The sequence below is a fragment of the Tetrao urogallus genome (genome assembly GCF_951394365.1).
Source record: "Tetrao urogallus genome assembly, chromosome: 7".
Taxonomy (NCBI): Eukaryota; Metazoa; Chordata; class Aves; order Galliformes; family Phasianidae; genus Tetrao; species Tetrao urogallus.
Window position 1 is genome coordinate 17,506,677 of NC_136820.1, and position 13,400 is coordinate 17,520,076.

Genomic DNA, 13,400 nt, shown 5'->3' on the forward strand with positions numbered 1-13,400 from the left:
GTACAAAGCACAGCCCCTCACAGATGGGAGTTTTGAGAGTTTTTCAGCAGTTTCTGCGAGTTTAAGGAATTCCTCCTGCATTCCGTGGGATTCTGACCCCATCCTCAGCTCCTTCACCTGGGAGAAGAGTGGGTATGGGTATGGGTATGGGTATGGGTATGGGTATGGGTATGGGTATGGGTATGGGTATGGGTATGGGTATGGGTATGGGTATGGGTATGGGTATGGGTATGGGTATGGGTATGGGTATGGGTATGGGTATGGGTATGGGTATGGGTATGGGTATGGGTGAACTCCAGCCCTTCTCCCATAAAGCAATGCAGAAGGTCCCCAGCAACTCCCCACTAGCTTTATGTGTGTTTGGAGAAGTACATTTACAACCTCTAAATAAAGCTCTGTATTCTAATATTAGGATGGAGTCCGGTGTACCTAAAATACCTGAAACATACTTAGATATCTTTTCAATTGGAGCTGTGGCTAATACATGCTTAAAAGACATACAAAAAAACTATACATGTATGTTGTTTTGAAAACTTTGAAGTCCAAAACTGCACTTGTGCCTACATGCGCTTCTGTATCTGTATTTAGTGTGTGATTCCTCTAAAAGTATGAACGTGGCTGTTTCCACCACTTTAAGCTTACTTTAGGTAGAAATGTAAGAACAGAAGAATTATAAAGCCAGCAGACTGCTACCAAAGATGGGTGTGGGAAGAGGGATTTGTAGTACTGGCACAGGCAGCTTTTCTCTAGTATTTCTGCACTGTTTCCCTTAGAAAGGAAAAAAAAACTGAATGTGTTAATCTGTTTAATGCCCTCACACAATTTATTAGGAGATTTCAACAATTTAGTAATTCGAAGGGTTGATTTCACTGTCATTTAAACAAGACTTTCCTCTTAAGGAAAAATATTTCATCTGAGGAATTTGTCAAAATAATTACATAAATTGGGGAATAAAAAGGAAAAGTTTACTAGCCTAAGTAATTAAAAATATAAATAGTATCATTCTAAATTGCAGTATGTAAGGAAAAGGATGCAGTTTCTGTGAATATTTTAGACAACAAAGCTATGTTTTGCAGTAAATAAATTTGTTTAATCTTCTTTTCTAATATATGGCATGTAATGTAGAGGGTAGCTGAAACTGCATGTTTAGATGGGAATTAATGGAAAATTCATAAGGAAGAGATGTAACTGCAGGTTTTTGTTTCTTATGTTTAACCTAATGACTTGATTAAAATATACAATTTAAAGGTTAATAACAATAATAACATAATATATACTAATTTATATTATTAATAATATATAGTAATGCAATAATATAATAATATAAATATCATAAACCTCATAAAGTCATATTTTTTTGCTCCCTAAGGTGCTAGTTTCAGAACTTTTAACATTTCTGTGGTAGTACTGAGCAGATACTGATCTGCTAACATGTATGTCAGATATTTGTGTTGATTTGTTTTTAATACTGTACTTTCCTATATGGATAACTTCACTGTGTTACAAAATGGTTTTCAGCAGCAGCTTGGTATTCACTGCCTTGCATTTCTAATGTTTTTCCAGTATCATTTTTTTTTTGACGGCATTTTTTTCACTGCATGTAATAGTAATTTAAACTGCCTCTTCCTTTGAAATCTTTAAACCTCATAGGAATTTAAATAGTCCCTTGTGAAAGTAATGCTTGAGCCTCATTCATATATTCGAGTTAGCTCATTATTCCTATTAATGTCTTTAAATGCTTAGATAGTAGATCAGCCTTTCGTGTCTTGAATTACTCATCATTTCTGCATAAATATGTTTCAAGAAACTGTTCATATGATCTTTTCCTCTTTTAAACAGTTTTCTGTTTATTTGTTTGTTTGTTTGTGGGGTGGCAGATAGCAAATTCCACCAGTTTTGCCAAGTTTAGAATAAATATTGAGTTTCTGGTCACATTGCAAAACAAAGTAGCAACTGGTAATGTGAGTTTTTCAAAGGGCTTCCCTTGGAATTAGAAGTACTAACTATTCTATTGATCTTGTGTTCATGCACCTTGTGGAAATGGGCATCAAGTCACATGAAGGAAAGTTATTTAATTCACAGGAGAAAAGTTACACTGATTGCTTGCAGAGTAGTCACAGAACCATCAGTTATCCTCCTCACGTCAGTTTGGATTTGATTATCATAGAAATGCATTGAATTACCAAAGTAGAGCAATAGTAACTAAAGCTGATTCATTGTTATTGCTGTCAGTTGATGAGGACTGACTTACAAGCCATATGAATGGGTAGAGTTATGCAAATATTGTTTTTATATCAAGGGAAGAAAAATGTACAGCACCCATTACAATGTGGGTGGTAGAATAGATGAGAATGTTTTTAATGCTTGTCTAATAGCTTTTAGTTTTTGTTTCGTTTTGAACATTACAAACAGGATATATTTTTAAATTGTTTAATGTGTTTCCAAATAAAGGAAACGAGACCTGTCATACAAGATTAAGTCTGGCTACTTGAAGGAATCTGGAAATTCCCAGCTTTAAGTTTGACCCCAGAAATTACCCTGGCCTTTGATACCTACCACCTCCTTACATACTCCTGTCTCCTATTGTGCACATGCAGTAGTTTGGTCTTTAAAATGCAACTATACCTCTTCCAAAAATAAGAAGGCTTTTGAGGAAAGAAGTTTATCTGGAGTTCCATGGGGAAAGGAGGGAGATGGATACTACAGCATAAAATGAAATTAGGAGATTTAGGACACAGTGTGTGAATAACTCCATGAAGAATGTAATGTGCTTTCAACTGTGAACAACTATTTCAGACAGGTCATTGCATAGTTCATTAAAACTATATTTACTATTAACAAGAGTTAAGAAGGCAGATCAGAATGTAAGGCAACAGCCTACGGATGATCAAATCTTTGAAGCAAATAATCAGAAAGTGTTTACATGTGTTTTAGGCAGTATATTTGATCATTGCAGTGAATTTCTCCTCTAATTCATGCTTGCGTGTGCAGGGACTCTGTAAGTCTCTGCTGGTTTTGGGTTGAACCATATGCATGTAATTTTTACTTTAAAATATTTCCATTAAAATAATAACTTCCAAATAACATCCTTCAGGTTGCACTAGTTCAGTCAGAACTCTTTATGCACGTACTGCATTCACGCCTCTTCACGTAGTCATCGAAATACCATCTCCAGAGGTGTTTTCACAAGTACTGGAGGCAGTGGGCTCCAGTTTTATTGTGACAGACACTTTTGAATAGCTTCTGCTTTCAGTATCAATTACAAAAATGTTGTTACAGGAGAACTGTGCTTTCTTTGTGGCCTCAGTTTTGGGTAGGGAGAAATTTAGAGAGAGAAAGTCTCCGCGTGCCATCTAGTGGCAGTGCTCGGCCAGTCTTGCTTCTTCGCTTAAGATTCGCACTTGTATGCAGTTATTGCAATATGTAAGCGCTGCTTTGTCCTTACTGTTATCATTTTCTTTAAAATCACATCATTTTAGCCTAGAGATGGTAGCATTCTGCACCTGAGATAAAGGAATAAATTACATCTGTGTCTGAACTTTGCCCTACAGTACTTCTGCTTTACTTAGAAGTGCTATCATAGCAACCAGCAGTGCCTTCCTCATGTGAAACTGATTTCTGTTAGTGAGGAGAGGGCTTGCCACTAACATTAGGTATTATTCTAAGGATTTTAAGGCTGAATTTTATGTAACTACCATTACTGCCCTTAGAAAACAAGATCTTGAGAAAATAAATTATGCTTTAAATTTGTAATCTTTAATAAACAAATTTCTTGTCTCGACTTTAAATCTTTCAGAAAAAAAAGATCCATTACAGTATGCTTTCTTTGAAGGATACATAATGCTATTATTTTTTTTAAATTTTTTTTAGAAAAATCCAAGACCAGTGACTCACCAGTTCCAACAAAATTTAGATTATTACAAAGCGCGTGGAGCAGACTTGATGAATAAAACTCGGTAAGCTATTTCTGAAGATGTTTTCACTGAACTAATATCTTACATAAATAAAATGTTTCGTAAGTCACTCATCCCAAATGAGAGTTACATAAGCAGTGCTAAAATTGTGTGTTCAGTTCATGACATTTATTTTGTATCTTTCCCTTTCTTTTAAGAAAAATTAAGGTTACGTGATAATTGGTCAGCTCACTGGCTTTTTGTTTTAAGGCTAAGTTGCACAGTGGCACATTTTACTAAAAGCAGGGGGTAAAGCATTCAGCCAACATGAATTCTGTAGCTGAGCTACTTCCAACAGCGCATCTAATTCCAATCTGTAGTATCAATATAACAGAAGCTATATGAGTTAACTAAATGTAAATCCAGCTTGAATTAATTTTTACTGAACCCTTTTGCAGCATCCCTTCCTCACTTTTTTTTTCAGAAATGGCTTCTATCAATATACAATTCTGTCTGTTGATGAATAGTCTAGTGGTACCCAGAGTGATGGCCAAAGAGGCAGTGCTGGTGGCTGACACCTTGTCCTTGGTTGACAAAAAGTATTGCACTCTATCACATTTATTTAGTTTTTAATGGTTTCAAGACTTTACAAAAAGAAAAAAAAAAAAAAAGAAAAAAAAAAGGAAAAAAGGAAAAATTAATAATTTGGAAATATCTAAAGAAAACACTTCAAAGATTTTTGGGGGAATAAAATCACAAATCCCAACCTGGAATGACACTTGTTGGAAACTTAAATTCTAAGGAAAGAAATGACCATTACATCTGTTGATTGTGCACAGGAGAAATTGCTTGGAATAGTTCACATAGGGGAGTAACTCAGAGAAATCTATCTCAACACAGAACTATTTAGACTAGGTCAGACATGGTAAATCTGGTCAAGATTGGACTAAAGAGAAAATGGGAAGACTTGACCTTAGGAGATGTTTCATCAGTGAGCAGAGAAATGGGTTACATAAGCTGACAGGTCTTTTTAATCTTTAATTCCACAGATTCAGTAATATATTTAAAGTATCTTTACAACTCTCTAGCATGTATTGTTTATTTTATCATATATAAGACCTTTTAATCTGTCATATTCATAAATTTTTTCTCTCATCACTCATAATGGCTACTCTCTGAAGATAGAAATGCCTTTGCATAAGGCTTGCTTAAAACAAAACATTTTTGTCTTAGCAAAAAACTGCAGAGATTGAATCATCTTCCCACTGCTAGTTTAAAAATACACCATTCATAGTCAAGGTCAATGATGTTTATTGTGATGGAACAAAATTGTTTGCTTTGTAGATGGAATTCACTCTCCTTGATATTCATATTTTTAAACTGAGGCCTTACTTTTAAATGCATCTGCTGATAACTCTACAACATAATCAATCAGCATTTTTCTTGTAATTGTTGTGCACGTCTGGTACATTCAGATGGCTAAAATGTAGACATTGATCCATGTTTAATGGCTGTAATCATCCTTTGTGTTAATATATCAGACATTTAAACAGTAAGAATACATTGTTCTTCTTTTCCTGAACTTCACTGTATATTTATATACCTTTTCCAGAGCTCTAACACCTTGCTATTGTTCATTTTCTGAAGCTGCAATTCAGAGAAATCACACACTGAATTTTACTTACGGATACTTTTGTCAAGACCACATCTCAACAAGTACTACATACAGCACCACTGTTCATTTTTCACTTACGTGTATGTGTTCTGAGCTGCTCTTTTAGCAGGTGTCTCAAATCAGAGCTCAGTCACATGCAGGTATTAGGAACTGCAGTGGCTATACTTTCTAATTTTGAAACAATCATAAAACATTATTGCATATTGTTGTTGAAAACATTTTTTTTTTTTAATTCATATTTTGACCATAATGGCTTAGATAAGATGTTTGGTGTTTATTGTTATTGTTTAGTGCATTATCTTGAGAAATCTCTTTGAAACTATTTGAGAAATCCTATTAAACTCCCTTCTTATCTACACGTATGTCAAAGCAGCAAGTTAAACAGCTTAGAAGGAAAACGTATTTTTTATTAAGGAATTTTTTTTTTTTTTTTAAAGCAACAAGCTGATGGACACAAATACACAAGGAGACAGACCTTAAAGTCTTCATAATCTCAGCATTTTATTATAGTCTATTTGCTTCTTTACAAAAGCTTTGTCTCATGCATCCGTGGACCATCAGGATTCCAATGATGCAGTTAACTCAAAGCATCCAGTGGCTTTGCTGCTTTAGTAGCTTCTCAGAGAAAAAGATTTTCTTCTATTAAATACCAGGCTTTTTGCTGTCAGCATTTTTTCTTTTTTTACTGATTGTCTGTGCTCCACACTTGCAGGCAAAAGAAACCTAGGACTCACTGTACAAGTCATTATTTTCTTTCTAAGGTGATAGTTCAGGTGAATTAGTGATATATAGCTCCTTAATTTGGCAGACAGTTTGAACAGACCAAAGGGGAAAACTGCTAGATATACTGATGCTAGGGTTCAGAATCTCAACAAATTTATTACTGGCATGGCCCCTAAAATCAGTGATGTAATTCAATTAATTGTGGACTATTCATATTTGCTGGGTATCTGCTAAAGCAACGTTCGATCTTTCTTCTTCCACCTTCTCAGCTACAGCCTGTTTTCTTTCTGGAATGAAGAAATCATTAAACAAAAATCCCTGTGCTGACAATTCTGATGCCACGTGTATGTCAAGGAATTAGAAAATCCATTGTCACTTCTTTAAGCATCCCTGCCTAGTTACGTGCAAGTGGTGGAACGTCCCTGCAGGTGTTCAGGAAACACGTAGATGTGACACTGAGGGGCATGGTTTGGTGGGCATGCTGTTATGGGGTTGATGGTTGTACTTGATCTTAGAGGTCTTTTTCAACCTGAATCTTCCATATTCTGATTAATAACCAATTCTGCTAGGTAGTATCAGAGAAAAAAAGTTGTAGTAATAAACAGAATAGCATTTTTTAAAAATCATTAAAAATATTCAGTTTGCTTTTGAAACCATTTGGGACTCCTGCAGGGCCATTTTATAACTGCAAATACTTTTTTAATTTAATTTATCAGTCACTCTGAGACGACTACAGAAAGTCTTTTTGTAATATTAGCAACAGTAAAATGGGGGCATACACGGACATCTGCAATCAGTAGCCAGAAATCGTTCCAGCTTCCATAAATTGGGAAGCAGCACCAGGAAGGGTTGAAGAGATACAGGAGACAAACTTTGGTCCCCTTTTTGTTTCACTGCTACTCCTGAAAACAGTAACACGTTTTTTCTTCATCACTAGTCTAGAAGAGGATGCCCCCATCTCTTGATTCTGCGAACTCGCATACTTTCTCCTCTTTTCTCTCATTTTAATTTTTATCTATTCTTAGTCTAAAGAATGCAGCTGTTCCTATTTTCGAGTTATGTTCAGTATGTGTGTGTGTGATCATATTGTGTATCTGAAAAATACATATATATGAAGACAAATAGGGAAATGATATGAAAAGAAAAAGCAAAATTACTTTTTCAGGTGTGTGCACAAGTTACAAATCAACTATATTAATTTATCTATAATTTGTTTTTAATTAAACTTCCCCAAAACATTCTGAGCTGCTTTTTTTTCCCAGTACAATGTTTGCAGAGTCCTTAATTGAATGTATTTCTTCAACTATTTTAAAAACAGCTATTTATATCACCGGTGTGTAGCTCAGTAAAATAAAACTTCAGGAGTGGAAAGGTCTCTTTTGGCTGATATATTTCTGTACAGGGTATTTCAAGCATTAATAATATAAAACAGAAAAATACTGCATGAACGAATAGCAGTGGCATTACTGATCTCTGGGTTATGTGAACACCTCTACTGGGAATTAGAAGCTGCTTTGCCTCTTTATTTCAGATAGATTAAATGGTTTAGTAATTTCCTCATTCTTAATGTTGCATATAACTGAAGTGAATTAAGTATCCACTGTAGTTTCAAATAAAAGGTAGCAGTGATAAGGATCGTGACCCAGTACATGTTATATTCTGAAGCCATTCTTCAGCCAAAACCACTTTTGCAATCAGGATTCCCTTTACAAAGCACTTGTCTAGAAATGGCTGGCATGGACAGAGGGTGACATTGGAGCAAAATTCAGCTAGCTTTGCCAACCTAAAATGCAGTCTGGTGGTTTTGTTTGTTTGAAGAATTGATTAAGTTTTAGTTATTTTAAACGTTTAAGAAAATTTAATCCAACAGAAATAAATATTATAGTAGTCTTGGAATAACAAGTGAAAAAGTCTTAATAATAAATTTTATAATGTTTCTGATACTTCAGAGCATGGATCGCTTGTTGACACTTTTTCATATCCTTTTTCATTTAAGAAGCCAAATTAAGGAAAGTGGAATAACTTGCCTGTGTTTTTCAGGAAGAAATGACCAAAAGAATTTGTCTGCCATTGGTTGGAAAAAACCCTCACTGTGTTGTCCCTGTGACTCCTGTGTATGTTTCATGGTAAAACACACTGTTTGTGATGCTCAACACTTGGATTACCTTGGCTCCATTTTGGAAAACAGTGTGTGCATTCCTACACAGAGTCATAGAATCAGAAAATTGCTTGGTTGGAAAAGACCTTAAAGATCATCAAGTCCAACCGCGATCTAACCATTTGTCTTGTTCTCCTTTCAGTGCCAGTGCTAAGGCTGCCCCACTGAACATCAACAAAGTCTCCAACAGCTTACTGAACTTTGGCCGAAAGCTGATAGCTCCAGCCATGGCTTCAGGTAGCACTGCAGGCCCCACTGCTGGGGCAGGCAGCTTCCCTCCAACAACAGTGCCTACCCGTGGGACAGCGGATGGCCCCCAGTACCACCAGCACCAGGCACAGCAGCAAAGAATGATGAAGTCAGAAAGCATGCCAGTCCAGCTGGGCAAAGGTAACAGCAAAAAATGCGGCAGTGCTACAGCAGGAGAAGTCCTTTTATTGATGCAATAAGTTTGTATCTGGAGGGATTAGAAGAGACAGAATTTTGTTAAACAGGATGTTTGCAATGTAACATAGAATTAAATATAATGACAAGAAGGTGAAAATACTAGGAAGTTTTGAACCTTTTTAAAATATTAACAAATGACTTAAGACATACCAGCAAACTCTAGTATTATTGTAAACATCTTCTTATACATTAATTTTCCAGTCTTTTAAATGCACTATAATTTAACTGCAAGACTAATTTCGTATCGTTTTTTTTTCAGGTTATTGGCAAAAATCCCATGCATAACAGTATTAGCTGACTATGAGTGCAGGATGTTAGATCAATTACAGAGTAATTCTTAACAAACAAAATCTTATTCCCTTTAGGAGTTGGAGAGCTTATTTCCGAAGCTACTTGACCAATAACATCTATTTGCCTTTTAATAATTTGTGATGCCCCCATGCACGTTCTCAGTTTGGTAAATACTACTTTTTGGAGCCTTTTTTTTGTATTTCTCAAGGACATTTTATTTGAACAGCAAAGTCAGCGAGCTCGGCTTCGGTATATATTTCCTACGGTCTGCTAGGCTCAAGGCATATTTCTGCTTTTCATCTTCAAATGCCTATGACAGCCTATGACAGCATGGTCTTTGAAACGAATGTGTAGCACTCTACTTATGTGTGTATTGTTTCTAGTTGTACATCATAATAAGTAATGGTTAAAAGTTTGAGGGCTGCCTGAGTTGCTGATTGCCCTGAACCATTGCGCCATATTTTTCACCAGATTTGGAAGTGTACAAGGAAGAAAATAACATTTCCATGGCTCAGGCTGATGTTCTTTCTCTATCCCATGCCACCCTTTTTATCCAAAGTCAGTCCTTCCATGATGCATCACATTCCCAGGAGGTACTGCGAGAACAGCATTTGGAGGTACAACTTTCCTCACAAAGCAAAGAGGTGCAAGCAGTTTTGTAAAGGCTACTACAGCAGCTTGGCAAAATGCAGATTTGTAGCTTTTCTCAGAATCATAGAAACATTTTAAAAATTGCTCCAGCACAGGTTTTGAAAGTCCCCATCACTGTGCAAATATGAAACCAAAGTGTGGTAATTTCTCTGCTGTGCAGTGACCTCATTTGATTTGTATTTACAAATGTTGTGTATGCTCCTGTTTGAATCCTTGATGCAAACCCTGCTTGTATCAAAGAAGGAAAGTTAGGTCTAGAAAGAAATTGTTTCCATAGTTCTGGATGGGCTCTTTGGTTTGCTTAAAAAAAAAAAAAAAAGGCCACAGTAAAGTTGTCAGGTGCCCGACTTTATACCACTTCAGTTGAAAATTGATCAGGTGGTGATTTGCTTTTGCTTGCTTAATATGAAAAAACAGTAAAATTTGAAGCAGCTTATAGTAGTAGAATCATTTGTATCTTAATACTGAGCTAGCTGATAATGGGTGGCCTTGTTTATGCTTGTATACAGTAGCTACTTTGCTAAGTAGTCAAGAAACTGACTTGCCAGTTTACATATAACAATCAGAATAAAAATTGTAGTTAGACTTTGGTGATCGTCATGCACAGAGTGCGCACTTATTTCTGCATAGACAGAATATCCATATTTGCTGCAACATGTCATATGTAATTTAAAGGCAACAAGTATATTGCCTGTAGCTGGACACAAATTTGGAATGGTGGCAGCCAACTACAAGTGCCGACACACAGCACATAGTGTCTTCTGTATCGTGTCTTAAAAGTCAGTTTTAAAGTAAGATGATGGTATCTGTGCACCCAAGAAAGTGCTGTGGGCAGTGGGTCCACAGTGGGTGAGAGCACTTCTCAGCAGCTCTAAGCAAAGTGCTTCAGGGGACAGGGATTAGGACAGAAAAGCCCTTATTCTGCTCCTTCTGTTTGTGCTGAAGTACCTTCTGACTTTGTGCATTGGCATCTATCAAACTGAATTCTGCTCTAGCTTTTGGATTTCTCAAAGCTGGTTGATGTGGTTTGTAACTATGAGGCTCCTAAGTTACAGACAAACTGTATCTAACTTTCACATGTTCCCATTCATCATGTTTTCAGCTCATCTTAGCCTTCAGGAGCTTAGTCATTTAGCTGAGGTAGGCAGATGCAAGCATTTTGCATTTAAATTGATAGTCATTTGCACTTCCAGTCAATGTACTACTTATAGACGCTTAGTTGGACAATGTAACCTAAAGACCAAAGTAGTCTGACAGGGATCGAGTCAGTAGAGGAAATTATCAGTTTTTTCTCATTATATTAGTCCTTTCAGGTTTTAAATGTTCAAGTAGTGTTGATAATTTCAATTAATACATAAAGTACTGTGAAATCTGAAGAGATTAAGTTCAGTGACTAATCTACTTTGAATTGTGAAGAAGTCATCGGTGGCAAAATGTCTTGAAGGGTGGCAAAATAATCCTATCCCAGCTTTTACAGCTGTGCTTTGGCACTGATAACACTCACTTCTGTCACAAAGCTGCAGCAGTGAGGGATGTCGCTCATGCATTCATAAGTGCTGTGCTCAGTACATGGGTGTACTGGATGGGTACAGTACATGGATGGGTGTTTTATATCAATAAGAATTGTTTCCCTTTTCAAAGTTTTTGCACTTGTTGAGTTTCTTTAAGAAAAACATGCATATGATTTAGAGAATGTACATGGAAAAAAACTAGACAGACAAAAAGTATCCTAATTGCAAGCCTGTTAATTCCAGATGAGTCTTCAACATTACAAATCACAGTTGAATGAAATATCCAGACACCTAATTGGAAAATCAGTTCCTTCTAATAATATATTAATCCCATTCAGTCTGTCCTCAGCACAGAAGGCCGGGTGTCATTGCTGATTACTTCTGTGAGGCAGCCTGCTAGTACAAAAGGGATTAAAATATTCCTTTGATCCTACACAGTGAAAGAATTCATAGGCACAAAGGTTAAATTAAAATCTAGAGTCCACTGGATTGTCAGCTGAGTTTGTGGTCATAAGAGACAAAACCAATGATAATGAAAAAAGCTGGGAAGAAAAAAAAGCAGAATTGTTGCCTTTAGTGTTTCACCAGATTCTTGAGCGTTCAGAAACTGTGCAGTCTTTGCCTACCAAACAGTAATGTGCTGCCAGAAAAAAAAAAAAAAAAAAAAAAAGGAAAAAAAAAAAAGAAAAAAACAAGAAAGAAAGAAAGAAAGAAAAATAGTCTTTCACTTCATCCCTCACCGTGATACAGTTTTCCTTCCAGGTCCTTTCTCTGTGAAACCCAAAAGGCTTTTCATTTGTGTGTCACTTTATCACAAGGACACATTAGAGGACTAATCTGAAGATGTTCTGCCAAAACTGTGATCGGCTATTTAAAGGATTTCCAGACTTTTTCTGTTTGTTTTTAAGAGTTGGTACTTCTGTTGTAGCATGAGTAGAATTTCCACAGTCACCTGATTTGCCCTAAAGAAATGATCTCCATCTTTAGAATTACTAACAAACCAGAAAAATGATTGTTTTTTTCTGAAGGAAAAAAAAAGAGAGGTTGTCTGTATTGATAGCAGAATTCTAAATAAATAAATAAATAAAAATGAAATGAGATGCTGCATTAAAAAACGCTTGGAAAAAAAAAAAAACCAGAAACAATTGCATATCCTTAGGTAATGATAACATTTTTCTGACAGCATGAATATGATACTCCCCAATCAGCTTTTGCACAGGCAGTGCATAATGCAGCAATTGTTCAAATGTCTCCGTGGGATTTTGCCATAACGTCCCATCAGACGCTGCCAAGCCACGACTCAGACCAGAGTCTCACACTAACGTGTCTCTTTACTTGGCAGGCGATGCCCCCGGTGGCGATGCTGCACTTCCCAGCCCTGCGCAGAACCCAACTGCGCTCCCAGGTACGGACCTGCAGCAGCATCCCAGGCTGAATCCTGTAGGATCCCTGGGATGCTCCATCCGTGGCGTCTCCATCCGCCTTCACTGCCATTGTCCATCCACCGAGCGGCACTGTTGTGTAGAAATTAAAACAGCAGCTCTGCTTCATCGGTCTCTCAGTGCTGTGTGTGGCTCACATTCCCCATACAAATCTGCACTTGCTTTGTATTTTGTTGTCCATCCCGCACTTGGTCATGGGGGGCAATGTGGCTATCAGTTTTTTCTTTTAGCTGTGTCAGTTCCCTGTTGTTGTGTTTGAGGCGGTAATTTGAGCCAAACACTGATATTAATGCCATTAACCAAAGAGAAGCTTACTGGGCTTGCTGAGAAATAATAGCCCCACACATGTGTGTGATGAGGTGGTTTGAGTGAATGTTAAAAATGCTGGAAGCCTTTGTTCCCATTTTACTGTTTAAAAAAAAAAAAAGAGAGAGAGTGAGAGAGAAAAAGAAAACTAAAAAAAAAAAAGAAAACTAATTTATCTGAAGTTAGAAGTTTTATAGAACTCATTATTTTTGCAAATTTTCATATTTTACATCCTGACTGTGGCAAACGCAGAGTAATAGATGAGCAGTTCTGAATAGTTTTGAATTATGGATTTTGCCTTAT

General features: G+C 36.5%; 1 protein-coding gene across 1 annotated transcript in view; it reads left to right on the plus strand.

Moving 5' to 3' along the window:
* The window catches only part of TBC1D5 (TBC1 domain family member 5), a gene marked incomplete at both ends in the record, with an annotated part of 172,926 nt that overhangs the window by 117,946 nt on the left and 41,580 nt on the right, over nt 1-13,400 (plus strand). The window contains 2 exons of the mRNA XM_079538284.1: nt 3,871-3,956; nt 8,592-8,839. Coding sequence (XP_079394410.1) covers nt 3,871-3,956; nt 8,592-8,839 — 334 coding nt within the window. The remainder of the gene's footprint in view (nt 1-3,870; nt 3,957-8,591; nt 8,840-13,400) is intronic.